The sequence below is a fragment of the Penicillium riverlandense genome (assembly GCF_028828495.1).
Source record: "Penicillium riverlandense strain IBT 135883 chromosome Unknown utg000003l_segment0_segment0, whole genome shotgun sequence".
Lineage (NCBI taxonomy): Eukaryota > Fungi > Ascomycota > Eurotiomycetes > Eurotiales > Aspergillaceae > Penicillium > Penicillium riverlandense.
In genome coordinates this window covers 1,305,168-1,331,475 of record NW_026643196.1, presented here as the reverse complement: position 1 = coordinate 1,331,475, position 26,308 = coordinate 1,305,168, and the positions used below count along the sequence as shown (strand labels likewise).

Genomic DNA, 26,308 nt, shown 5'->3' with positions numbered 1-26,308 from the left:
GATGATGCCTGGAAGAAAAGAAGGGAAAAGCAAGACTGGAAATTGACGGATGGGAGGAGGGTGCAGGGCGAGTACTGGGTACTTGACGTTGGTATGGGAGCGCCTGCGAGGGGCGAGGTACCCAGTACCAGCTGGATCCAGACCCAGCGGGCGGCCGGCGTTCTAGACCGAGTAGCGAGGGTCATGGAGTCATCCATCATTTACATTAACTACGGTGATGGGGTGGATTGTGCGATCGAAGAATTCGGATTCTGGGTGATAATTGTGATCACTCTGATTGGTATTCTTCCCCTCTTCTCGCGGCCCATCCTCTGGTCTCTGGGGTGTTGTGTTGTTGCGAGGCTAAAAATGTGCTCGTCTAGAAGCGCCCGTTGGCCGGCCAGACCCACGCTGGGGCGATCATTTCAGTCTCGCCCGTGCATCGAGTTGATGAATCGGGTGATTTACCTGAGGCCACCAAACTTGGATTCACGATCAATCTGAGTCTTGCTTTCTTTCTATTTCTTTCCACTGTGGATCACTCGTAGATTGGATTTCAGAATTAGGGCTGGCCACCGTACCGGGTACATCGCTCACACTGGCAGCCATCACCATATCCCAAGTACCCTGTACCTGTCCGCTTCCGGTGCCCCCGCCCGCGGAGGGAATACGTACTGGATTTTCATCGACTCATCATCCTCGCCGCCACCGTGGGGAGAGGGGCAAGCCATGACGATACCTAACACACCTGCTGACGGAGGCCATCTTAATTACTCTCCCCGGCCAAGCCTGCAAGGTCTGCCAGAAATGGACGGGGCCAGCCCGATCAGCCCTAGCCTACTGCCTGTCAGGTTCTTCCCGCCATTGGTGCTTCCGTCAGCCCACGCGGGGATCTTCTGGTAGAGTAACGGACGACCAGGAAAAGAAAAAGGCGTTGGGCCACCCTCCAATTTCCAACGGTGGTTCCGATCTGGTTCTGCCTCCAGGCCATCTTGGTTGGCCCCACCGCGCGTCTCAGGTAGAAACGGCGTGTCGCCACGAGGCGAGTTCCGGATGCTCTACGCACAATGCCACATTCGCTAATATATTGTATAATAACTCTTGGAATTTTTGGGGCTTTTAATTAATATTGAGAGCAAATATGGAACATTCCAGAGCGGCGAATCAGATCGCGTGCTTTCGCATGGCAGGCATGCCTTGTGCTTTGGTACGGCCCCGCGACATTCCGGACCTGTCGAAGGGGACCTGGAAGCGCACAAGATTCCCCTCGTCCGCGGTTCGGAGCCCATGGCATCATCACTGACGGGCATTGCAATTGGCGCGGGGCCGGCCCCGCTGGAAAGAGGCGGATGTCCGTCTTATAGCGTATTGGATAGACGTGGGCATCCGGGATGGGATGTGTGCACCGTCATCGGGACGCGGGATGGGGCTTTTGATGTGCTCATCTTCAGTCAGAAGATCGCTGGTCCTTTCGGTGTCGGATCCGGGAGTATTGCCCCACAGTAGGGTTGCGGCGGGAATGGTAGAGGTCCTTATGACGGGACTCAATAGATGGATGTAGAAATAGCTGCGGCTGGTTCATGCCACAGCCAGTACGGTCGCCTCTCACGAAGTCAAGGAACGCCGCCGGGACTGGGTGGTCGAGTCGTTCAACGACTGCCGGAACTGGGCATCACGGGAGCAGTTCCATGCCAGGGACGATCGATAGCGCTGCTCCTCGCGAGTCAGGCGAACCTGTTTCCGGGCGAAGCTTGATGGTTTCAAGGCGATGGTGCAAGTGGACGTGTTGACCCGGTCGCAGCCTGACAGAGGCGCCTTGGCCAGAGATGGGGGTGGACGCGTGGGACAGTCGAAGGACGTGCGGATCTCATGGCACTGGCGGACCAGTTCCTGCACGCCCTCCGTCAGACCCGCCGCACGATGCTCAATGTCGGGCCAGAAGGCATCGCCCCAGAAGGGATCTTCGCGCACCGCCGTCTCCAGGGCCTCGAGCCAGCAGTCAAAGCCAGTATTGGGACCGGCCAACTGCGCGGCGACTGCCACAAAACGGATGGTCGGTTCGGAGTGAAGCACGTGCAGCACGATACACGACGGGCAGCGCGATGTGCGATACCAGTCTCCCTCCTCGGTCAGAATGCAATGCAGCCAGGCGAATGCACTGCGGGCCTCGCCGCGGAAAGCCCGTTCGGGCTCGGCGCCCTTTTGACTCGGGAGGGCATGCGCTGCCACGCGGGTGGCCTGGTGGTCGATGAGGAAGAGTGGGACGAGTAAAGTGTGGATGATGTCGCGATGTAGGCGGAAGGCGTCTTGGTCGTCGGCGGTGCACTCGTGTTGGTGAACGGAGCAGAAACTCGGCCCTTCCATGCCACACTCCCGACGGTGCAGCTGGTCGCGCATGGCCCGGAAGGCCTCATTGCGCTCCAACACGACCCGGTCGTGGGGCGAGATGCGAAATGGGGACGTGAGCAGGTCGGACATGTCGTCGAATTATGACCAGATCATATCGGAATGAGGTTCATGAGGGAATCCGCCCGAACTGCTGGGGGATTAGGTTGGAATATATTCTGAACAGCATTTCCGGATGCGGCGAAGGTATTATATCGTTTCCCCCCTTGTGTAGAAACGTCATGGGAGCGTGCAGATCTCCCAACCAGCCAGAGTCGATCGCAATGGATTGGGGGCCCACAGCTGACGAACACACTGCAACGCTGGGCCGTGACTGGCGGATAGAGGCGGAATTGTGGGAATCGGGTGGAGGCGTCGCCGAGTCTGGAACGAGCAGAACTGGGTTTCTTTTTATAACGAAAAAACCTGTGCAGACCCCCGGATCCCTTGGTCGGGACAGCTATCTGTACCGTTGGACTCTCCCATCGGTGCCATTCGAATCTTATCTGGCCCCGGGGATCTGGCCCCGTGGCAAGCGGTGGTGGCCCCAACGTGGCGGTCGGATAATGTTGCAGAGATCATCGGGCTCAGGTGCCCAACATTATCGCCATGCGTGGAGATCGACGATCCAGAACGTTTCCAGGGGCGGCCGACGGGGTGGGAGATGGAGTCGAGTGGTACACCAACATTATCGTCGAGGACTAGGGGCTCGGCACCCTCCGTCCAACGGGTCACTCTACGCTAGGACCCTGTCCAAACAGGAAATTCTCAACTGTCGGTCACGCTTTCCCGGCTTAGTTCACTAACCGTCCAATCTGCCTGCTTTCTCTCCTTTCCATCCGCTCTTTCCTTCTTTGTAGCTGTGTTGTTTGTTTGTCTCTCCTGCCACTCGTTCTTTTCTTTTCCTGTCTCTCGCTCAATTGCACCATCCCGCTCCTCTATTCGTACATTGGCACTACGACGTATCTGCAGACTTACTTTCCCTCCCATCCAATCACCATTCTCGCGATGCGGTCTTCGTCCGCCTTCTCGGCAGCCCCGCTGTCGCTCCTGCTCGGGGCGCTGCAGGCGGTGGCTGTGGGCGCTGTCCCGACCATCTCGGCCGTCGGATCTAAATTCTTCTATGAGAACGGCACGCAGTACTATCTGAAAGGTACCGCTCCCCTCGGCCAATGATGGTTGCGCGACAACGGCTAACTGTGCCCAGGCCTTGCATATCAGCTCACCCCTCATGACCCTTTGATCGACACGGCCCAATGCAAGCGCGACATCGCCCTGATGTCCGAGCTGGGGACCAATGCCATCCGGGTCTACCACGTTGATGCGACTGCCGACCACCAGGGCTGCATGTCGGCCTTTGCCGATGCGGGCATCTATCTGTTTGTGGATCTCGACACCTTTGACACTCAGATCGAACAGGTCGGTTTTGTGGCTCCTCGCCAAATCATTTTTTTTCTTTTTTGCCAGTGGAGAGCTAACGGTCACGCCAGACGGACCCACACTGGAACCAGACCCAGTTTGATCGATTCCAAGAGGTGCTCGATGAGTTCGTCAAATACGACAACACCGCCGGTGTCTTCGTCGGCAATGAGGTCTTGACGACTCCTGCCGGCTCTGTCGCTGCGCCGTACGTGTTGGCTGCCGCCCGCGACGTCAAGGCCTACCGGGATCAGAAGGGATACCGCGAGATCCCTGTCGGTTACTCCGCCGCCGATATTGCTTCCCTGCGGCCCATGCTCCAGAACTACCTGGCGTGCGGAAAGAATGCCTCGGACCGGCTGGATTTTTACTCCCTGAATGCTTACGAATGGTGCGGCGACTCCAGCTACACTCTGTCGGGCTACGACATGCTGGAAAAGAACGCGACGGGCTACCCGATCCCCATCTTCTTCTCTGAGACCGGCTGCAATGTCCCGCCACCGCGCACATTCGATGACCAATCGGCCATTTTTGGCCCGGAGATGGATGACACCTGGTCTGGCGCCATCATCTACGAGTGGATCGAGGAGACGAATGACTACGGCTTGGTCAGCTATGGCCCGCCGAATATGAATGCCCCGGCTACAAATACTCTGGTGGAAGATGGCTTCACCCGCCAGGGTACCCCAACGCCAGTGTTGCCGGATTTCGCCAACCTGAAGTCCCAGTGGGCGACTCTGCACCCGACGGGCGTCGCTCTCTCGGACTATCGTGCCGCTGCCTCCTCGATCAGTTCCCTTGAGTGCCCTGCTTCCACCAAGGGCGTCTGGGAGGTCGACCCCAACTCGCAGCTGCCTACTCTGGGACAGACATACCAGGGGCCTGCCGCCACAGCGCAAGCAACCGGTTCGGGCGGCAGTACGGCCACTGCTTCTGGGGCCAGCGCCACAAAGACGAACGCGGCCAGCGCATTGGTGATCCGTGGTGCACCGGAGATGGACCGCATGGTTTCGCTTTCCATTCTCTTCTCCAGCCTGGTGGGCTTCGCAGCCTTCATGCTATGAGTGACGAAGTGCTTTATCCGATGCTTCTTGTGGGGGTTATGAAGAGGAGGTCTTGTATCAATATGCATCCCTGGATTATAGATCGACACCAGGTTTGACTGACTACCTAGAGGGCGGTTCCTTGGCTCTGTGTTCTGGCAACATGACTGAGCTGGTTTTTGTTATGAAGCGTACACGCATGGGCTTCACGTTATGTATCTATCATCCACCGCATTCTTTTCTTCGTGCTGTACAATATACATATTTTCATCCTGCTTGGCAGTCAAGTCCTGGGCCGTTGAAGGTCATTTTAACTCAGATCCTCCGATCAGTTCTCCCCAGGCAGGTATCCAACTAGAACCCGGTTCTGTTTCACGAACGATGAAGAGCCAGCTGAGTGGCTGAGACTTATGTCGCTGCCACTTAAATCATCAGAGAACCCAAAATCGAATTCTGACATGGGGGAGGGTAGAGTCGATATATCATTGACGTGGGCAGTATTGTGTGTCTCAATATCGTTCTCTTTGCCAGGATGGCTGTTTTTCACCTTGCTCTTCTTCTGTACCGTAGATTCTGTCACCGATACACAATGCACAGATACACCATCTGTCCCATCCACAGAAGGAATCCGACTAATAACATCCGCAAAACACTTCCTCACTCGCCTAGCGCTCGGCCTCATCTCCGGCTCGGGTTGAAGCATCGACCGAACAACGGAGAGCATGCTAGGAACAGCCCAGAAGACATCATCGCTGGCTCGCTTGCGACGACAACGCTTTCTGGCATCGCCTTCCAGCAAAGCAATCCACGACTGGATCTGCACGGCATTGCGTGATAGATGGAAAGATGCGTCCGCGATGCCCCCGCCCCGGCCGGCCGAACGGTTGCGGGCGCTGCGGTGGGATGCGAATGATGAGAGAGATCTTTTGCAGAGGTGCGTGAGGATGTCGAGGGTTATGGCCGCGATGGAGAAGATATCTGATGGGAGGGGAGTTGTCTGCTGTGATTTCCAAGTACTTAGGACTGGGTTGGTAGGATGTCCTGCGGGAGCGCAAGAGGATCGTATCGATGATGAAGAAGATGAAGAAGACGGCAAGGAGGAGGAGTTTGATGAAGCCATCGACGCAATTGATAGACGGGGTCTGGGTCCCTGCATCAGACTGGATCTGCGATGCTGTTTTGATCCCTCGTTGTTCACGATCGTACCGGAGTACGTTGAAGACGAGGATGAAGACGTGGAGGGTGCAAAGGAGGACCGCGATGATGAGATAGGCAACCCTACGCGGATAGCAGTTCCTTTGGAGGCGGCCGAGTCCGGCCGTGACAGGTCAGGTGAAGAAGGAGGGCTTTCGTTCAGCGACGCCAAGGTAGATTTCGTAGACCGTTTTCGTCGTGCTGTTCGGCCTCCAGATGGGAGCACCGTACGGGCTGGTGTGGTAGGCTGCTGGACCTGGGTGGTGGTCCGCACCCAACGCTCGGGTGGAGAGTAGTTGTACACCTCGAGTTCGTGGACTCGAGGAGGTTCGAGAAGTGAGTCAAGAGCCTGGAATTGACCGAGGCTGATATGGAACATAGGGTCGACAAGGATGTTGGAAGGGTAAATGGCACCGTGAGGTTGGCCATGAGCGTGCAGCCAAGTCAATGCCGATACTAAGCAGTGCGGCCAGGTAATCAGTATCTCTCGACGGCGCTCTTTTGGTAACTTTTTGAAGGATTGGGGCTCGTCCGTTAAGAAACTGTGCAGTGTGCGTTCTGCCGTTGCGCCAGTGAAGAGCGTACAGATTGTGCTGTCGACGAAATATGAAGCATACACAGAAGTGATATGCTCATGAGCCAGCTGCCGCAATGATCGAATTTCCTCCAGCACCTCCTCTGTCTTGAAGAAGTGCGGTTCGACACCGATCTGCACTTCTGATCGGAGAAGCACGCGACATACGGCGCCGGCCAGCACAATATGGTCGACTTCATCATCACGACCTTGCATCCCCGCGCTGTTTCCACCACGCATTATCTCCACAGGGACGCCTTCTTTCTCCGTGTATGTTACATGCTCGCCCTCGGCAATCCCTCGGACAAGGAATCGCCATTGAGCCCGCAGAAATTTGGCATTCAGTGAAGAATTTCCTCCGTCCGAAGAGAGGTGGAGTAGATGAACTTTATCTCCTGCAATAGGCAGATTGTCATCATCGAGAGACTCATCAACCAGGGCGAAGATCCGCTCCGGAACCCCGATATCGCTGAGAATCAAAAAGAGACGTGTTGCCTTGAAGAGAATCCAGTCCAAGTATGTATCGCTGGTCAGCCCCTCTCCCCAGCGCGGGAGATCCAACAGTCTTGAGTGGTCTACTGGAGGGAGGTGATTGGTCACATATTTGCCATTCACAGTCGATTTGATTCTCTCCTCGGGCCACCATAGCGAAGTCGGTTCGTGCCGCGCCGCCATGCTGTGCGCATTGTTGACAATGGACAAGAGAAGGCGGGGACATTACAAACGCAGGAGAGGGCAGCTGATATAAAGTGGCGATAGGTGAGATATGGGAGTGTGGACATGACTATCAGGGTGGGCATTGCGGTAATTACTCCACCCCTGCCAGACAATTAACGTTTTTGCTTATTTCCTTTGGCAACACCGACTGGCTGGCAAGATGCTTATCTCGATCATTCCCCCAGGGGAACGCGACCTGTCTGCCAGTCAGGCAGGCCGGAGAATCACACCAGCCGGGAATAGATGTCAACACTGAGGGACCGCCGTGCCGTCATAAATGGTGAACGGCAACCTCCGACCAATAATTATTGATCGTCCGTGGAAAAAGGCCTATGAACGCGCAGTGATGGGGACAACAATGGCCATTCAGCCAATCTAGGGCGGTTGGCTTATCAGGATTTAGTTGGACTCCCGAGATAAGCGTTTGATCTCCGATGACAGGATGTTAGGGCACAGACGGCTGACGGAACGGTTGCTTCCGAGTGGTAGGGACTATTGAATATTGCAGCTGGGGGGTGATAGTGGGACGCCTGTGGTTCTGTCGCTGCAACTACTGTTCATGCAGGCGTCGAAGATCATTGCGGAGTCTGGAGGGAGGCACGATCGTCTATCCTCGGGCGACCGTCGGCCCTTTCTGACGTTTGCGACCGGAACGAGGAATTAATACTAGGCAAAGAACAGCGCCAACTCCCATCAATCAAACACATTCCAGTGGTTGATATTCGGCTGGTTGCTGGACCCGGATGCTCATCCCAGGTCTGATCTCACCTCCTTTCTCAACAGTCCCCATCACTCCAGCGAGGCGACCCACGATCCTTCTTTCCTCGTCTCGCACGATGAGTCTTTCCCGTAGCCCCGAGCGAAACTTGTCAATCTGTGGACACGGATTGCGCAGTCCCATTACCACAACGACAGGGCCAGCATCACAATCCCCATCTCCATTTCCATGGATACCATGTTCTTGATCGACAAAAAGGAGCTTTGTTTCCTTCCCCAATTTCTTTAAATCAATCCCAATCGTCGTAACATTCTCACCCAGATCCCCAGGCTTGACCTGCCCGAATTCTGACACTTCCGCAAGCAATTCCAGGGGTATAAGATGCACCTGCCGCAGATTCGCCGGTGGGGGTCTAATATGTAATCGCGAGCGATGCTGGACAGTTGTACCGGCGTGTGCATCCCCTTGTATCCCTAGGCCGGCTATGAGGTTTATCCTTGGCACGGGTTCTTTGGAGAAGGCGTGAGTTGATGATGTGGAGACAGAGTGAACTGTTCCTTGAGGCTTTCCAGCCATTGTACAAAGACTATGTTGATGTCTGGTTTGGTGGAGTTAGGAATAGGATCAAATGCTGGGAAAACGACCTTCGGTGGAGTAACTCACGTTTATCTTGATATGTATGCAGCTTCTCTTCAACGTGCAGGAGAGAAGACGAAGACTAGAGGTCTCTGGGGGGCAAATCTAAATACGAGATGAGATGTTGAGTCAGAGCCGAGGTTCGGCTTAACTATTGGTTGTTTTTCACAGTAAACCAAGGGCCAGAGCACGACGTTCTACACCGAATCCAAAAACAGTAACGGGAAGGTCTAATGTATTTGACAATTAAGGAGTGAATTATACAATACAGGATAAATCCTTCGAACGCAGACATAAACTGGGTCGATTCAACAGCCAACACAAATGCCATATTTCAAATCGAGCAAGGTCATCACAGTGCAAAGGCTGTGAAAACAGAAAGGAAAATCAAACGCATTCTGCGAAGATATAGAAAAACAACAAACTCAAATTCAAACACAAAGTCGAAAATCGCTCGGTGGGCGCGCGTTTACAGCATCAGGCCGAACAGGGCGGCGACAGACGCGAGCAGAAGACTCGAAGAGAATGAGACCGTCGACGCCAAGCTGTATACTGAAGTAGGAGTGTGCGTTGCGACGGTCGAGGGCCGGCTGCTGACCACCAAGGTCGAGGAAGCAGGCACCGACGGAGGAAGTCCAGTGTAGACAGGCGAGGTGCTGCTGGGAGTCTCGGCGGGGACCAGACCGACAGTCGGGCTATTGCCCTCCGCAGTAGACGTAGTGAACTTGACCTGCGGAACTGTGACGGTAAGGCTCGAGTAGGTGATGGTGGTAACCGGAGCAGAAGTGATCACGGCAACAGAGGAAACACCTGAGCCAGAGGCCGGAGAGACGCCAGTCGGACCGATAGTGATAGTCGAGGGGATAGCAGTCACAATGGCCGGGTTCTGCGGGATCCACGAGGCACAGATACCAGTGAAGTAGGACATGGCCGACTCAATCTCCGCCTTAGAGGCACCCCATGAGTCAATGCAGGAAAGGACCTTCTTGGTGAACTCCTTGTTCGGGCAGAAGCACTTCGCGTCGCTGTTAGATGCGCACTTAGGCACGAGTGTCAGCCACGTGTTGATGCACTGCGGAACGGTGTTGGGGCAAGGAGCCGAGGGGATCGAGGTCGGCGAGGTGCCAGTCGTGCTAACGCATTTGGGGCAATATGTCGAGGTCGAGGTCAGTGTAATGGTAGACACCGTGCTCGAAGTCGTGGTGATAGTGTTGGTGCCCGAGGTGATAGTGGCAGTGACAGGGCACGTAGTTGTGGTCTCGTACGTCACCACGGTTGTTGTGGTATCCGAAGGGACAGAGGGTGTGGAAGTGGCACCTGCTCCCGAGGGAGCAGGTGTGCTTCCAGCACCGGCAGGGGTAGAAGTAGTCGTGCTTCCCTCACACCTGGTGCAAACAGTGGACGTTTCGGTGACCGTGATAGTAGAAACAGTACTAGAGGTCGTGGTGAACGTGCTCGAGCCAGAGGTTATCGTGGCAGTGACGGGGCAGACAGTGGTGGTCTCATAAGTAATGACAGTAACTATGGTCTCTCCAGGAACATAAGGAGTGGAAGTAGCGCCAGCGCCAGAAGGAGCAGGGGTAATTGCAGGGACAGACGGGGCAGAAGAAACACCGCCAGGCGAGGACGGGGTAGGAATCACAATAGACGAACCAGCAGGTGTGCTGGCAGGATAAACTCCAGTCGGGCTAGCAGGGGTAGAGCTGGTCTCGGTCACCGGGCAGACGGTAGTAGAGACAGCAATGGTTGAAGTCACCACACTGGTGGAATCAGCCGGGCAGTTGGTGACAGTTGGGGCGCATTTGGTGACCGTAATCTCACTAGTGACGTACACAGTCGAGGTAGTCATCTTCAAAGGAGCGCTAGTTGTCGAGGACCCAGTCTGCTCGGGGGGGAACAACGGGGGTGGTGGGAATAGATGGAACACTGGTGGTAGTAGGGACAGATGGAACAGTGGTAGTAGTGCCGGGGGTGCAGTCAAAGCCGATGCTGTAGATACCGAAACCGCAGCTTTCATCATGGCTGTCGTCAGGCAGCTTGAAGTGGACGGAGGTGGCTCCACCGCACTGGTCATTGGTGATCATGGTACCTTCGGACGAGCAGGAAGCAGTGTTACGACACTGCGAACCATCAGGCATGCCGTAGACGATCTGCACATCGGTTGTCTTCGAAGTGGACATGTGGAAGTTGGTAATAGAGAAACCACCCTCGTCGCCACTGCACGAAAACGAGGGAGCCGACGAGCTGTCGCCTCTGTACGCAGTTCCTTCGATGCATTTCCCCTGGCGATCAGGTCAATATTGAGCACAGATGGGAACTGGTGTCCTTGACTTACCTGACTCATACCACTGCGCTTTCCGCGGGATGCGCCACTGAAGCTGCTGCTGCAAGTAAAGCCGGAGAAGTCAAAGCCGCCGTAGTGCCCGAAGGATCCAGTAGAGAGGCCGGTCCAGTCGAAACCGGTCCTCTGCCACTCATTACACTTGTTGGGTGACCTGCCGGGGTTACTGTAGCATTGCTCAGTGCCCCAGTACTAAATGAAGCATTAGCATATACATGGCCACGAAGGTAGGATAGTGGACATACAGCACCGGTAGCCTCAGCAGCGGCCAGAAGAGTAAAGAACGCGATGGAGGTTGCAGCCTTCATATTGAAAGGGTGCTGTCAACGAGAGACTGAAAAAGAAAGATGAGATAGATGCTGGAGTGGCACAGAAGTGCTATAACTAGTATTGTTGAAAACCTGCAACAATGGGACCCTGAGTGGGTGATATCAAGAGAAAGCGACAGGGATAAGGAATGCAATCCTAGTCCGAAACGAATGACTTTGGTTCTGGGCGAACCGAGAAAAGAGAAGAAACAAAGAGAAGAGGGAAATAGTAACAAAGGACTGGAGCAAGAAACAAGAAGGATGATTTCTCCCTGAAAGCTCAGGGAGGAGGGCGCGTCTTAAAACGAGAAGACCCATAGACTCTAGACAAAGAGTTCTCCCTGGTGGCTGCAGCTGGGCACCCTCGTGGAGCGAGCTCATTGTACAGAGCAGACAGGACAAGCCATTAAAGCCCCATCCTTCCAATAGGCATAGCTGAGGCCGGGTAGATGAAACGGAGTCCCCTCCCGAATGGTCGGCTGGCGTCCACTAGTGCAGGAACACACTGAGGAGGCTCGGAGAGGGCCAGTAATGATCTCAGAACTGGAACCGTTACCGGGCGGCTGTGGGGACCCAATGAACTGCTGGACCTCCGGTGTGTGAGATCCGTCAGAGAAATCTGGCGGTTAAAAATAGATGTGAAGAGGAAAGCGCCGGATCGGCAGAATGCAGCGGGAGTATCCAAGTCAACCATTTCTCGAAACGCGATTTACCATATCCATTTCGCAGAAAGAGAAAAGTAACAGAAATTCACTTGTCTTGTTTATTGGCATTTTGCTTTGGATAGGGTTGGCATCTATCGCGGGCTTGCTTGCCGACCCCTTTTATTCCTAGAATCTCACCCAAGCCAGGGGGCCCACTGGGTGGAAGAGGAGCCGTCGAAAGTGGAAGAGCAAAGATGATTGGTCTCAGTGAGTTCGGGTGATTGGCCTGGAAAACCACCAAACTCCTGCCTGGGCTTTGCAGCACTGGCGCCGCAGGTTGCAACCCAGCCTGCCGCCGGCGTCTCGCCCTGAAACTCGCTGAGACGAATGCTCTTTCCCCTACAGCCGATCTTCTGACTCCATGCTGTCAGCGACCGGGTGCAGGTTCTGGTCAGAAAGCGATCTAGACAATCATGGTTTATTCGTTCCGGTTGGTCTGATTGTTTTTGTTCGACCGAAAATAAGTTCGTGGAGCAGGGATATCTGGTTAGTGACATAGCCGCCACATCTACCCAATCAAAATCCACGGCTCCAACTGCCCTGGGAGTTAGCGACCTTAGTGTTAGAACTCGTGCCTGGGCAGCACGACGTGTTCTTTGTGCCGTTTTCCCGGGCATAGTCAGTCAGGGGTTTGTACGTAGTGTGGTGGCTGAAGTGTTCCTGATCCTGGCAAAGACCCGGAACGGGTCTGCTTTCCGGTGGCGCCGGTACCTGAATGCAGTCGATGTGTTACTAGTAGTTCCTATACACTAGCCGGTTCTTGCTCCCCCACCATCCAGTGTCAGCCCCGGGAGTGCTAGGCCGCACTAGTTAGCTAAAAATTCTAACGGGGCCATCTTGATCGTGTTTGACTGGTCGGTCTATTTTGCCTTCGGGTCGGCTTGTTTAGCCGAAGCTCATCGAGCTCGGACTTTGTCCACTCCTGCAGCATTCGGGAATATTAACTACAATGCTCCCGACGACTAGGGATCGTGTTCACCTTGAATCGGAAGGTGCCGCACGCGAGCATTATTGGGACTCAAGGTTCAACCTAAACTTAGGGTCATTTGTCATACACGGCAAGACACAGAATAACACGTTTCTCGGCTAACACGGCATTAAACTTCATGCAGGAGAGTGACAGGAGAAACAGCATGAGTTTCAGCTTTGAGGCCTGCTAGGTCTAACAAGACCCGGGTTCGATGTGTCACACACTGCCACTCCGGCTAAAAAAAAAAAAGGGAGCCAAAAGCGAACGAATGGCATTAAAACTTTCTCACTGCGCGAATTTGCCCCTTGAGGATTCTGACCTAAATGCAGGGCGTCATCGTATGAATTTGTGCTTAGGAATATGTCCGTAAGTTCAAGTAATCAACTGTTATGACTAGGGGAAATAGCACGAATGTTTACAATTCAAGAAATATGTAACTCTATCCCTGTGCCCCGTTTATATATTAAGATCCATATCGGGCTCGAACGAATACAACCAGCCTGGTCTAACAGTGTGTGGTAACACCATTAGCAGCATGCGAACTCTCCATCTTTGCCGCTGTATACCTTCTTTCAGCCTTCTTGCTCGCCACCGCAATGGCTACATCTAATGCGTTTTGGCTGCTCTTCGTGCTCGCAATGTTTTTGCCCGCGATGTCAAATGCCGTGCCATGGGCAGGCGTGGCTATCACCACCGGCAAGCCTCCTTGAACAGTAACTCCACCATCAAAGCCAATGACCTTGAGGGCAATCTGTCCTTGGTCGTGGTACATGGTGATAATACCATCATAATTTGATCGGCCGACGAAGATGGTATCGGAAGGGAAAGGGCCTTTTACATCAATTCCTCTCGATTGAGCCATTTCAACGCCTGGCCTAATTGAATCAATTTCCTCCCGCCCATATATCCCGTTCTCGCCGTTGTGTGGGTTGAGCGCACAAACCCCAAGACGCGGCTTGTTGATGCCAAAGTCCTTCCTGGATTTCTATGCATCAGTTTCTGGTCGCAACACCTTACAAAATGACAAAACTTACAGCAAAGTATTGAGAAGGTTAATCGCACTAAAGACAGCGGATTTCGAGATTCTCGACGACACGTCCTTGATGGCCACATGGCTCGTCACCCGAGCAGTCCACAGCCCTGGAATTATATTCACTTCACTTGTGGGACCCTCATGATTGAGATGCATAGCAAACCACCGCAACTCATCTTCTTCGTGCATGCCAGCCATATGCAGCGATGTTTTGTTCAATGGTGTGAAGACAATAGCATCTGCTTCATCACGATTGACCATCGCAACGGCGCGTTTCAGTTGATGGAGAGTCCGCTCGCCGGCTTCCTGTGACACTTTGCCTCGCTCAATCGAAATGGTCGGCGCAGTCCCATCATCAAGTACTTTGACACTCTCTGGTCCCGCGACTTCGGAGATGGGGATTGTCACGTTAGCAACCGAAGCAGCTGCCTCGATTTCACATCTGTCGGCAAGCACAAGCAGGTCGGCTCTTGCTCTATTCTGGGGGTCCGCGAGTAGCTTGGCAGCGAGTTCAGGTCCGACACCTGCTGGATCGCCGAGCGTGATAGCGATGCGTGGACGGAAAATTGTCATGATGTAGATGTTGGCTCTTCGAAATCAACTCGAGTGTATGCCCATCTTCCAAAAAATCGGCGAGAAACCAAGCATTTGACTTTGCGATAGTTGGTTCTAACTTATCTCTCTACTCCGATCGATCTCCGTGTCCGGCAGCAAGCGTTTCCATCCTCATTCTGGTCGGTTCACCACCGGCAAAACGCCGACGCACCCCGGCGGAGTGGGACCGGGCGGGGATCAGCGCTGATCCTCCACTCTCAGTTGTGGCAGCCGACCATGTACCGACCGACATATGAAGGGAAGCTGCTGCGGCCTGCATAATTGATGTTCTAGTAATCAAAGCTAGAACCTGATCACATGTACAATAATATAGCTTTGCTCCGCGGCGTTGCGAACCCCATGGGACAGATATCTGACGGTAGCGCAATCTCGGAATTGCTGCGAAAGCTTAACGCTAGACTAATTTGGTCGAGTGCGGAGAATGGATTTTCGGTCTTGGCCGAGAGGCTCTCAGTGGGTGCGCGGTTATGCGTCCATTATTGAGAGCTTCTTGTTCTCTTGACACTATTTTGGTTGTATTGTTCATAGCTGTTGCACATCTCACAGAAGAAGAACCAGCCTGTGTTCCGTGTCAACTAAACAATGTACAGCTCCGAAATCAATGATGGACAAGCTCCGGCAGGAGCAGAAACAACTCCACCAAGAAAAAGACAGCGTCGAGTAGTGTTGGAAGATACCGATGTCCAACCGTCGCGCAAAGGAACAGCATGCTCCATCTGTCGTCGACTCAAAGTGAAATGTGACTCTGCCGATCGCGGCATGGGAACCTGCTCTCGGTGTTTGCGTCTTCAGCTACAATGTGTTAGTGAAAAGAAGGTGTGGATTAGCGCTGAAAGCGAGGAGAAAAATCACCAGCCATCCGAAGTGGTCCTATTCAAGCTTGAGCGTGCCCTTGAAGATGTACTTGAGAAGCTCAACATGCCGGCCCTGGACTTATATGCCCAGCCTGTCATTTCGGAGACGCTTCAATCACCTCAACCAACGAGGCAAAACTCGCAGGAGCCGGTATCTAGCACTGGAAGGAGAGACGAGCGCGATCTCTCGCCTGGAACAATGGGCAGTCTGATCGAGGCGACAAGAATGAACGGGCTGTGTAGCCAGCTACGCAGTGTTAAGCAGAGGCGAAAGGGTGGAATGAGACGCATGGACGCCGATCTGATTGCAGAGAAGTTACTGTCGCATAAAGAGGCAGAGGAGATGCTGGAACTGTGTGTCTTCCTCCCGACTACCCGACTTGATCAAACAATTTGACAAAATATAGTTTCAAGACTCTTCTCGCTCCTCATCTCTTCTCTGCCACAATCTCACCAGATGCAACTCTTGAAACTGTGCGAACGTCCTCTACCATTCTGTTTACAGCTATCATGCTTGTCAGCACCCTGCATATTCCCGGCCGCGAATCCACACACGAGATCTGTCACAGCCGGTTCCTCGGTCTTATATCATCTGCTATTTTTGACCGTTTTCACACCCTCGACGATATTCGTGGGTTATGCATCGCTGCATTTTGGGAACCAGACCTGAGTTGGAAACTGAGTGGTATATCTATCCGAATGGCGACCGAGTTGAATCTTCATCATGCATTCTACGAGGTTTTCTACACACCGGATATAAGCGAAGATGCACGACGGGATAGCCTTGAGAAGGCCAGATTGTGGTATCTTTTATTTGTTCTCGACCACCAATCGAGCATAGCTTATGGTCGACCACCCGTCATGGCTGAGTTACGGCCGATTAAGGACTTTGAAGTTCTGCTAAATTCACCATTGTGCACTCCACCCGACCGAGTGTTGATTGCACAAGTGACGTGCCTGGCCAATATGAGCAAGGCATTCCAAGCCTTCGGTCTGGAGCCGAAACGAATAATGGGCGGCGATGATGCTTCAGTATTGAACCATTCCCGCTTTACAGAGGATGCAAGAGCTTGGCAGGATCGCTGGAGACACCTACGAGAAATGGACATGTTGGGCGGAGGTGTGGACCTTCATTACTATTTCAGTGAACTGGTGCTTCATTCGTTGGTCCTCCGAGGACGGCCGCTGGATAACCTGTGTGACCTGCCTACTAGCCTGCGGCCTCTAACGCTGAGGGCAATCGAAGCCGCGCACTCGCTGCTTCAACACTTCATTGAGGATCCTGGATACCGCGAAGGTATTGTGGGAATGCCTCTGTACCTTCACTCAATGATTGCTTTCGCGGTTGTGTTTTTGATGAAGATGTCGCATCGGTGGTATTTTATCGGGATTACAATCGACCCTGCCCAAAGAACACGACCGCTCATTGAAGGAATTATCAAGCTGCTCCGGGGATGCAAGGCCGGTGCTAACCATATGGTCTTCAGCATGGCCAATGGATTCGAGAGAATGTTAAAGCAGGCATCTTCGACTGCACGTAAAGCACATGTGACGGAAAGCTCGAACGCATACCAACAGGGGCCTACATGGATAGATTTACAGGGGGCCTCGATGAATGGCCAATCATCTGGACCTACGAACTATTCTCTTGAGCAGTCACTTAATCCAAAAGCCCATGCGGAACCAAACTATGTGGATTCTGTGCAGCTGACGCCTGACGTTTCACCTTACAATAACTGGGGCTTCCAGGACGAGGAAATGTGGAATCTAGGCATGGGTTATGATTTGCTTGCACCCGGAGGGGAAGGATTGGCCAACGCCGATTTTCCATTTCACACATAATAGCAGAGCGTAACCCGTCAAATTGAATTCATCACTTGTCTACTGTAAACTATTTAACTCTATGTACAAAAACCGGACTGACTCGATTAAGTTTAAGATCTGAGTGAGTCCACCCGAACGCCATTCTTCCAAAGCCCATCCACAATTGGCTTCTCCCGATTCCCTGGACCGAGTACAGTTCCGTCCCCATTGTACCGTGGTAGTTCACCAAGCCATCCCCAGTGGCACTTCTCTTTCATTCCCAGTTTTTTCCACTCATTGATATCTTGGTCAGGATGTTCGTTAAAGGTAGGCAGATGGTATAGGAGTGCTGAATCGTGAGCAAGACAGACCAGGACATCAGGGTCGGAGTCGAAATGTTTCTGCATCCTTTCTGTGGTTACTGCCGCGACGTCTGGAAATTTATATGTTGAGTGCGCATGAGTAGAGAGCTCATAGAACGGGGTCGATTTTGTGTCGACCGAAGGCTTTGATGTGCGGAGCTGCGGATGGTGCGCGGCGAAGAACTCGCAAGGACATGGTGCAGGATACTTCTTGCTGTGTCGGAGTGCGTCACCGGGAATAATCTCTGGCAGTGGAATGTCCTCGGTCGGTCTGAAGTCACCGGCAAAGTGGCAGATGTCGCCACCAAGAAAGACAAAGGTGTCCGGTGTAGTTCGGGCCAGCGCGCATATATGACCCGGCCAGTGCCCCGGCGTATCAAGGAGATATAACGACCCATCGCCGTAGAAATCATGGGCGGGGAAGGGTCCGATGTGCAAATCGGAGCAATCAATCTCCTTACATTTTCGGTTTGCAAAGTCTTCGGCACTGAGGTTGGAATTTTGGTTTTCAGGATATGTTGGGAACGGCCCTGTGCCCTTTCCATAACAGAGATTCGTTGTAGGGGGGAACAAATGCGGACTTCCCATATGGTCCCAGTGGCTGTGCGACCAGATAATATCATCTGGAGGAGGATTTATTGTTAAATCAAGCAACACTAGTATACGAGAATGGCAACTCACTTATCTCACTCAGTTTAATTCCCTTCTCCTGCAGGATCTCGGTCACGTCTTTCTCAATTCTGACACCAGGTATAGCCGCTTCGATCCTTGTCAGTGTAAATGGAGGACAGTTCCAGTAATCCTTTCGAGTCCCGAGATCGAACATTGCTTTCTTGCCCAGCCTCTCGTTCTCAATCAAGAAGGCCACCGTTGTCACGCTCATCCTCTCGTGGCCCGGCATGACGGGTTTGACAAATGAAAACGCATGCAGTGACATGAAAGACCTTGTGTCTACCATGCGCACGCGGACTGTGTTATTTGACGGCGGGGGAGGATTAAGGCACCTCAGTCCGGTTGTGCTGGCCATGGTGCGGGATGTTGGAGAGCTCAAGCAATTCTTGCAAGTTCTGTTCCTGGCACCGAGGATTCAAAAGGCTATAAATGCGGGGAGCTAGCGGCTAAGCGCTCATCCACAGCTCCGTGCATTAGGTGGTCTCTGGAGTCGGCCACGACCGGTTGCCGTCCACCGTCGGTGCGCCGGAGATCAACCGGCAGTGGGTCCGGACAACGTCCCCGCCGGGGTTCCCCATGGGGAAGGAACATCTTGGTTAATGACTTCAGTATAACTGCGAGTAGCCCCTGGGCTGAGGCTGCCCTAGCACCCACTTAATTCAACTCATGCAACATGGGCACATCGTCTGACCAAGATGCGAAGGCGATGGAGGCACCCGGCCATAATCATATCGAGCTTGCCTCGACTGGGGCTGCAGCAGACCAAGTGACCCCTGAGGCAGATATCGAGACCGCGAAAGCAATCGCTCCCGAAGAGGTGAGGAAGTACTCGCGAGATGACGACGAAGCTATGAAGGCCATGGCGGACTATGACGGCCCGCCGTTGGTCCTGGATGCAGAGACAAATAAAAGACTTCTGCGCACGATTGACTGGCATATGTTGCCTGTACTGTAAGTGTCCGCGGATCTGATACGAAATTGATCTCCAACATCCAATAGATGCTGCGTCTTTGGTCTGAATTATCTCGACAAAACGACTCTGTCATATGCCAGTATTATGGGAATTGAGGAGGACATTAATCTCACCAAAAAAGAATATTCCTGGCTTGGATCAATCTTTTACATTGGGTGGTTGGTCTGGGAGGTAAGGCAGCACCTCAGTGAGGCACAGGCAAACCTGATGATGATCCTCTAGTATCCCACAAGTCGCCTTCTACAATGGCTACCTTTGGCTAAGTACTCTGCTTTTTGTGTGACAACCTGGGGCGTGGTTCTTGCTGTTTTTGCAACAGTTTCAAATTTTCAAGGTGCAATGGCAATTCGATTCCTGCTGGGGATGTTTGAAGCTGCCAGCATGCCGGCGTTCGCGCTAATCTCGTCTCAATGGTATACTGTGCGCGAACACAACCTCCGCACCGGATTTTGGATCAGTGCAAATGGCTGGGGTCAAATAATAGGCGGATTAGTGGCATACGGCATCTCACGGCGTATCTCGGAAGTGGAAGCGTCCATTGCTGGATGGAAGCTCATCTTCGTTGCGACTGGTTGCTTCACGGTGAGCCAAACCCTCTCTCCAAAGGCCTACTACATTATGATTTGTCCGGTCTAAACGAATTCTAATCAGACCTGCGTTGGACTTCTCTTTTTTTACATCATCCCCGACTCCCAACTAAATTGCCGCTGGCTTAACCAGCGCGACAGGCTCCTGGCCATCCAGCGAGTACGCGAAAACGAGCAAGGCATTGGAAATCGGCATTTCAAATGGTACCAATTCAAGGAAGCGTTTTTTGATCCATTAACCTGGGCTCTATTTGCCTACGGGGTTCTCTCTGATATCCCAAACGGTGGACTCACCAACTTTTTCAGCCAACTGATCGTGGGATTCGGATATACACCCCAACAGAGTCTGCTATACGGCATTCCCGGCGGAGCAGTGGTGATTATCGCCTGCTGGACCAACGGCTTTGTCGGAGATAGACTTCAGAATCGCACGCTGGTATCATGTGGGCCCATGACCTGCGCGTTGGTGGGAATCATTCTCATCGTCGCGCTTCCGATCTCGCACAATTACAATATCGGAAGATTGGTTGGTTATTACATGACCCAGGCGCTCCCCGCGACAGGTGCCAGTGTACTTTCTTTGATATCGAGCAATATTGCTGGGTACACCAAGAAGACGACTGTCGCAGCTTTGTATCTGATCGGATACTGCCTTGGAAATGTCATCGGGCCGCAGACGTTTAGCCCCGGGGATGCGCCACGATACGTTCCTGCTGAGATTACCATTTTGGTCTGTTTTGCGCTGTGCATATGTGATCTCCTATTTATCAATTGGTGGTGTCGAAGAGAGAATAGACGCAAATCAGCTGTGCGAGCGAATCCAGGATATGCCCGATTGGATAATCAGGGGTAAGTTGTTTTGGCCTTTTAAAGAATTCCGCGTATACTGACTAGTTGTATTTAGATGGCGAGATTTTACTGATAGAGAAAACCCAGAATTTGTTTATTCTTTATAGTGCTAGTTGCAAGTATGAGGGCCCAGAGGGCTTCATAAATCCCACCCACCGATATTGTATATTTCGATTTGAACAAAACCATTACTAGGCTCTTCTACAAGTCCCCAATACTCTCCTTAACAACGAAGAAGAGCTGGCCTGTGAGCCAGTCTGGCCGGATCTAACGTAGACACCGAGCGTATGTCTACGCCAGAGTTTGACGCGTGTTCGATGATGATAAAAACGATGAAAATACAGACTTCTTTGACGGTGCAAATAAACTCATGGTGGTCCACCTCACTCAGGGCCACCTCTCGCTCGGGTCTTCAGGGTGTCAAGATAATATATAGCAGCAAGCAGTTCCTTTCTGAATCACCTATCACCTACGTTCAAACGGGCGACAATTTGCCAAGAGTCATCAAGGAATGCAAGCCACAGGAAGATCAGGAAGACAGTGAATCGTGAGCCAATCCGAACAAACTTTAAGATAGCTCCGGATCATATATGTATAACTTTCCCAACGTCGAACCCGTCCTTCGACCCCTTCGAATTATTCCAGGGAAGCACATACCCCCGCTGGTTCGCCACGACTCGTATCCCCTGGTGTTTAAACTCCGTGGTGTAGTGTGTGTGTCCAAAAATCCAAGATTTGATGTCACTCGACTTTGAGACCTGCGAGAGGATATTGGTTGCAAAGGCGGAGCTCCAGGGGTTATTCGCATGCTGCGGATTGGATGTGCCCTGGAGAGAAGGGGCGTGGTGTGTCACGACAAGTATAGATCGCTTCCTATTCTGTGTCTTGTTTTTGCTCTGTATTGACTCTATCTGGCTTTGCAGCCAGGCAAGATCCGACCGATGAGATCTATTATGATCGTCAACGGTCCAATCTTGAATTTTTTTAAAGTCTTGTATTTTCGACAAGACAATGTTCCTAGCTTCATCTGGAATTTTAGACCAGAGTGTGCAGCCAAGGATAGTGACATGGGATCCAGGAATGTCGTAATGTCCCTGGTGGAGGAGGATTAGACGCCCACTCAAAGAAGGTTCCTGCTCGAGCTGCCTAGCCTTCTGCAGCCCTGCTATAAAGGTGTCGTTATAGAACTCATGGTTTCCAAGAATAAGAAAGACAATCTCGAATCGGTCTGTCTGCTTTCGTAAGAAATCGCGATAGTTGTCGTAGTCCAATAAGCGCCCAACATCACCAGCTAGGATGAGATATTTAGCGCATACGGGTATCTCAAAAGTTAGGTACTGTTGGTTGATCTCAAGATGGAGGTCAGAGAGAACTTGGAAAGAAGTGGACAGTTTATCGAAAATGGAGCGTACTTTCTCATACATTATGCCTGTTCTAGTGGTCCAAGTCACTGAGAAAGGAGAGTTTATAAGCGCTGTGCCGGAATTGCATTAATGACGCCTGCGGAAGACCGGAGGGATTTATCTAAGCCATCTCAGTTTCATGTCGCAGTTTGGTTAACCGCAAATTCTCCCCCTTGAGATAAACCATGCCGGGTTCGTGCGTCCCAAAGTGGGCAATCAGAAAGTTCTTGCATGCGAATTCGTATTGCCGTACGAGAAGGTGATAATTTTCTCTTTGTGTATAGTCGCGAGTACATGTGAGATTACTAGACCCTTTACGCGCTTGGTTTTTGAGAGATTCGATCTCGTCCTATTCAGTCAATATTCCTCGACAATGGTCTAAAGTCTTCAAAAGAAAACCGAGCCTGATGTTTTTGCAAACAAGAAGGATCACCCGTTGGCATGCCCCACATCTCGGAAGTGACAGAAACAGACCGTGCCCAAATTGGTTAATTGGGACTGGCCCCGGCTACTAACAATCACCCTACTGCGGAGAGCGAAAGGTTCGGGGTCACCTAAGTTTGAGCAAATGGAGTTAAGTTGGTTGGCCTCCGGCTACATAAAGAGCGCGGATCAGAACTGGTCTGGCGTGTAAAGCTGGATTAATGTGGTATTGTTATCTCACATTGTCACTTAACTCTTTGATATCTTTGAAAACCTGTTTCTTGCCTTCAAAATGGAGAATCCCGCAGAGCATGTTGACAATACAGATGAGCAGAAGCTCGAAATTGCGCAGATAGAGGGCATCACTTTTCAGGCTGCCCTGGAAATCTCGAAGCCCAATCCATGGGCCAAGGGCTATCTGCATATGTATTCTGTTTGTGCGCTGATTTTTCTATGTTCGACCATGAATGGTGAGCACTTTTTTATGAAATGAGATATTGAGAGGATACTATCTTACTCCGGATAGGCTACGACGGCAGCCTGATGGGCAGCATCAATGCCACACCAAATTACACTCGATACTATAACCTGCCTGCGAAAGGAAATGCAGGGACTGGGATTGTCTTCTCTATCTTTAATGTGCGTAATCACTGCTCATATTCCTCGAAAACGTCGGTTTGAATTTACTGAGAATGATTTAGGTTGGCCAAATGGTTGGTGCACTGTTCAGCTGGGTTGCAGATTGGCAGGGTCGTCGACTTCCTATCTTTGTGGGATGCCTCGGTGTATGCGTTGGGACTGTTGTGACAAGCGTTGCTCCAACTATACCAACCTTTGTCGGCGGTCGATTCCTGCTATCCTTTTTTTCGACCCTGGCGACGATGAGCAGCCCGTTATACTTGATTGAGATTGCAGCTCCTCAGTACCGTGGCACTATTGCCGGTCTCTATAACACACTTTACTACCTGGTATATAGCGTCTCTGTCCAAGATGTCTGCAGAAAGGCTGATGATTACCAAGGGATCTATAATCGCGACGGCTGCCGTATATGGAGCACATCGAAACCTCGCCGATCATGGAAACATGGATTGGAGACTCCCATTATGGCTCCAAATGTTATGTCCAGGTATTGTTGCGTTAGGAATTTGGTTTTGTCCTGAATCTCCGCGATGGTCAGTAACAGTACTTTCTCAACAGCGTGAGGTCTGTCGCTTATGAGACCAACAGGTTGATTGGAAAGGGAAGAATAGCGGAGGCCAGAGCAATAGTGGCAAGGTTCCATGCCAATGGTGACTCTGACCATCCACTTGTACAACTTGAAATGAGTGAAATGGCCAACTCTCTCAGTGAAGAAGGGATGGTGGGCTGGAGAAACTTTTTCGACTTGCGCGTGCTTGTCAAGTCTAAAGCAAGACGATACCGTCTCATGCTCAACATGACTTTTGCGTGGTTTTCCCAGTTTTCTGGAAACAAGTAAGGCAATTTGCTCACATTCAACGCAAATTATTTCCGAACGATTACTGAAAACCCTTTAGCGTTGCCTCTTACTATCTCCCATACTTGCTGGAGAACGTCGGCATCACCGATACGAATACGAAACTGCTCCTGAATATTGTATATGCCATTACGGGATGGATACCGGCCATTGCAGGGGCTCGATTCCATGACATTATTGGACGAAGAAAAATGCTACTGGGCGCCACTGCTGGCATGACTCTCGCCCTGGCGGTAGCTGCTGGAACTGCAGCAGGATACGTTCATACGGGCAGTAAAACGGACTCAAACGCGTCCATTGCCTTCATCTATATTTTCGGGTCGGTGTTTGCTTTTGCCTGGACTTCAATGCAGCCCATTTATCCAGGTGAAGTCCTGTCGAATGATATGCGAGCCAAAGGTGAGATTCAAATCTCTTCTATCCTTATCGGCTTCACTAACCTGCGGTTTTGAATGCCTTCAGGGATGGGTGTGTGGCAAATAACTAGTGGTTGTGCCTCATTTGTTAACACCTTTGCTGCTCCAGTGGCTCTCAGCAAGGTATGCCAAGTATATCACAAAGGCTTGTCTCAATCTACTGACGTGTTTCAAAGATCGGATATTGGTTTTACGTATTCTTTGTTCTCTGGGATGTCCTAGAGTTCTGTGTGATCTATCTTTTCTTCGTTGAAACTAAAGGTCGTACCCTTGAGGAGTTAGACGAGGTCTTCGAGGCGCCCAATCCTCGAAAGGCCAGCACAGATGCCAAATTAGTCCTCAGAGGCCAATCCACTTCCGGAAATAGACAGAACGCAGTACAGCAGCCAACTGTCTAAAAATCCGCTATATTTGAGCTATTTGTGTTAGTATCTTCTAATATCGAGGGATGGGAATTTTCACGGATTCTACTCAAGTTGATAACGGTGTGAGCACAATAAAAGCACCATATACCTGGACAACACAGAGCTTCTTCATTAATCAGGCGCTTGGTACGGTCGATAGTCTATTTGGAAATCCCTATTAAAATTAATTCAGATACCCAAAAACGTCTGGGCAAAGTCAGGATAAACGACTTGTCCTTGCTAATAACGTCACCAGAATATTAACAAAGTGCGGGGTTGGTAGCAGTATGTGCTCCTCGAGATCAGTCCGCTCCCAGGTTGGCCTGAAGAATGCTTGACTGGACCCGTGGCAAGAATAGCAGCGATCGGCACCAAATACAGGATTAAACAAAGTGATAACATTGCTCTCGAGATTCTCATAGCAAAAACCAGATATATAACTCAGCAGATCTCGCATAAAGATATGTATCGTGAAGACCAATTTAGGAAGAACTAGAAAGGAAGTTATTGATGCTCCTATATTTGGACAAACAAGAATGACATGAGACAGGAAGACATTAGATCTACGACGTGCAGATAAACAGGCATACCCCTGAACATACTCATATCGGACACGGTCTGGATTGAGCGTGAGTAGCAAGATGGGATCCGAATGCATCCGCGCCGCTTTCGGGAAAGTATATCACTCGCAATGTATATAAGTAACGATTCAAATCAGCATACATAAGCTCCCTATTTACTATCATTCTGACGAGAACATTTGATTGAAACATATCAATAATTATCAAAATGCACAGTTGTTTGATTCTGGTTATGGGAGCAATGGCTTCGGCATCGCTGATGAAGCGAACGACGTACAGTGGTGTCGCCACTTTTAATGACTACGCCTCCCAGAGCAAGTATATTTACTACCCCTGAGTTTTCTTCTTTTCTTGTCTAGAGACTGATATATGGATTTAGTACTGTGTGTGGTCCTAAAACAGGTGTTTCTGGTACCTACGGTGTGGCTATAGGGGATCTTTCCCCAAATATCTGGAGCGGTGATAAATGCAGTGGATCAATAGACTATTCCGAGTGGTAATTGCCATGTCGTCTCTGATTATCTTGATTTTGTTTACTAAAGAACAATAGTGATGGCCAAAGTCCCGTGTCGGGATATACTGGGCCCTCGTGCCCAACCACCACTTGTGGCGAGTGTTTCCAGGTTTGTAACACGGGTGGATACGGAGGTGCCTCTGTAGGTGGAGTTCGGAATTGCGTGACGGTGAATGTTATTGATGGGTAAGTTATCTGCATATTTCTGAAAAAGAAAAAGAAACCTAAATACTAATTGAAGTTGAAAAGCTGTCCTTCTGAATCCGCCTACAACTTCTGCAAGACTGATGTTCCAGCCGATGAGAGGTGTGGAAGCAGTTCCACCAACTCAGTCGA

The 26,308-nt window shown here is 51.5% G+C and overlaps 11 protein-coding genes across 11 annotated transcripts; 4 read left to right on the top strand and 7 right to left on the bottom strand.

Moving 5' to 3' along the window:
- Window positions 1-1,584: 1,584 nt before the first annotated feature.
- N7474_004172 (uncharacterized protein) lies at window positions 1,585-2,457 on the bottom strand (the record flags this gene model as incomplete). The annotated part of the gene is made up of 1 exon (XM_057195587.1): window positions 1,585-2,457. One exon carries the CDS (start codon window positions 2,455-2,457, stop codon window positions 1,585-1,587), a length of 873 nt encoding a protein of 290 aa, XP_057052983.1.
- Window positions 2,458-3,372: 915 nt separating this feature from the next.
- Window positions 3,373-4,847, top strand: gel6 (putative 1,3-beta-glucanosyltransferase; the record flags this gene model as incomplete). The annotated part of the gene is made up of 3 exons (XM_057195586.1): window positions 3,373-3,517; window positions 3,572-3,783; window positions 3,855-4,847. 3 exons carry the CDS (start codon window positions 3,373-3,375, stop codon window positions 4,845-4,847), a joined length of 1,350 nt encoding a protein of 449 aa, XP_057052982.1.
- Window positions 4,848-5,154: 307 nt separating this feature from the next.
- Window positions 5,155-7,269, bottom strand: N7474_004170 (protein kinase domain-containing protein; the record flags this gene model as incomplete). Its single annotated transcript, XM_057195585.1, has 1 exon — window positions 5,155-7,269. The coding sequence occupies one exon, from the start codon at window positions 7,267-7,269 to the stop codon at window positions 5,155-5,157; it is 2,115 nt and encodes a 704-aa protein (XP_057052981.1).
- Window positions 7,270-8,008: 739 nt separating this feature from the next.
- Window positions 8,009-8,605, bottom strand: N7474_004169 (MOSC domain-containing protein; the record flags this gene model as incomplete). The annotated part of the gene is made up of 1 exon (XM_057195584.1): window positions 8,009-8,605. One exon carries the CDS (start codon window positions 8,603-8,605, stop codon window positions 8,009-8,011), a length of 597 nt encoding a protein of 198 aa, XP_057052980.1.
- A 529-nt stretch (window positions 8,606-9,134) lies between these two features.
- N7474_004168 (extracellular serine-threonine rich protein) lies at window positions 9,135-11,314 on the bottom strand (the record flags this gene model as incomplete). Its single annotated transcript, XM_057195583.1, has 4 exons — window positions 9,135-10,591; window positions 10,665-10,947; window positions 11,001-11,198; window positions 11,252-11,314. The coding sequence occupies 4 exons, from the start codon at window positions 11,312-11,314 to the stop codon at window positions 9,135-9,137; spliced, it is 2,001 nt and encodes a 666-aa protein (XP_057052979.1).
- A 2,179-nt stretch (window positions 11,315-13,493) lies between these two features.
- On the bottom strand, window positions 13,494-14,594 carry N7474_004167 (uncharacterized protein; the record flags this gene model as incomplete). The annotated part of the gene is made up of 2 exons (XM_057195582.1): window positions 13,494-13,965; window positions 14,023-14,594. The coding sequence occupies 2 exons, from the start codon at window positions 14,592-14,594 to the stop codon at window positions 13,494-13,496; spliced, it is 1,044 nt and encodes a 347-aa protein (XP_057052978.1).
- Window positions 14,595-15,218: 624 nt separating this feature from the next.
- Window positions 15,219-17,332, top strand: N7474_004166 (Zn(II)2Cys6 transcription factor; the record flags this gene model as incomplete). Its single annotated transcript, XM_057195581.1, has 2 exons — window positions 15,219-15,844; window positions 15,898-17,332. The coding sequence occupies 2 exons, from the start codon at window positions 15,219-15,221 to the stop codon at window positions 17,330-17,332; spliced, it is 2,061 nt and encodes a 686-aa protein (XP_057052977.1).
- Window positions 17,333-17,424: 92 nt separating this feature from the next.
- On the bottom strand, window positions 17,425-18,682 carry N7474_004165 (MBL fold metallo-hydrolase; the record flags this gene model as incomplete). Its single annotated transcript, XM_057195580.1, has 2 exons — window positions 17,425-18,278; window positions 18,337-18,682. 2 exons carry the CDS (start codon window positions 18,680-18,682, stop codon window positions 17,425-17,427), a joined length of 1,200 nt encoding a protein of 399 aa, XP_057052976.1.
- Window positions 18,683-19,000: 318 nt separating this feature from the next.
- N7474_004164 (uncharacterized protein) lies at window positions 19,001-20,843 on the top strand (the record flags this gene model as incomplete). The annotated part of the gene is made up of 5 exons (XM_057195579.1): window positions 19,001-19,278; window positions 19,327-19,471; window positions 19,523-19,882; window positions 19,952-20,736; window positions 20,792-20,843. 5 exons carry the CDS (start codon window positions 19,001-19,003, stop codon window positions 20,841-20,843), a joined length of 1,620 nt encoding a protein of 539 aa, XP_057052975.1.
- A 477-nt stretch (window positions 20,844-21,320) lies between these two features.
- On the bottom strand, window positions 21,321-22,160 carry N7474_004163 (uncharacterized protein; the record flags this gene model as incomplete). Its single annotated transcript, XM_057195578.1, has 1 exon — window positions 21,321-22,160. The coding sequence occupies one exon, from the start codon at window positions 22,158-22,160 to the stop codon at window positions 21,321-21,323; it is 840 nt and encodes a 279-aa protein (XP_057052974.1).
- A 694-nt stretch (window positions 22,161-22,854) lies between these two features.
- Window positions 22,855-24,871, top strand: N7474_004162 (Lactose permease; the record flags this gene model as incomplete). Its single annotated transcript, XM_057195577.1, has 7 exons — window positions 22,855-23,032; window positions 23,089-23,201; window positions 23,264-23,688; window positions 23,760-24,035; window positions 24,098-24,456; window positions 24,520-24,596; window positions 24,650-24,871. 7 exons carry the CDS (start codon window positions 22,855-22,857, stop codon window positions 24,869-24,871), a joined length of 1,650 nt encoding a protein of 549 aa, XP_057052973.1.
- Between the last annotated feature and the right edge of the window lie 1,437 nt (window positions 24,872-26,308).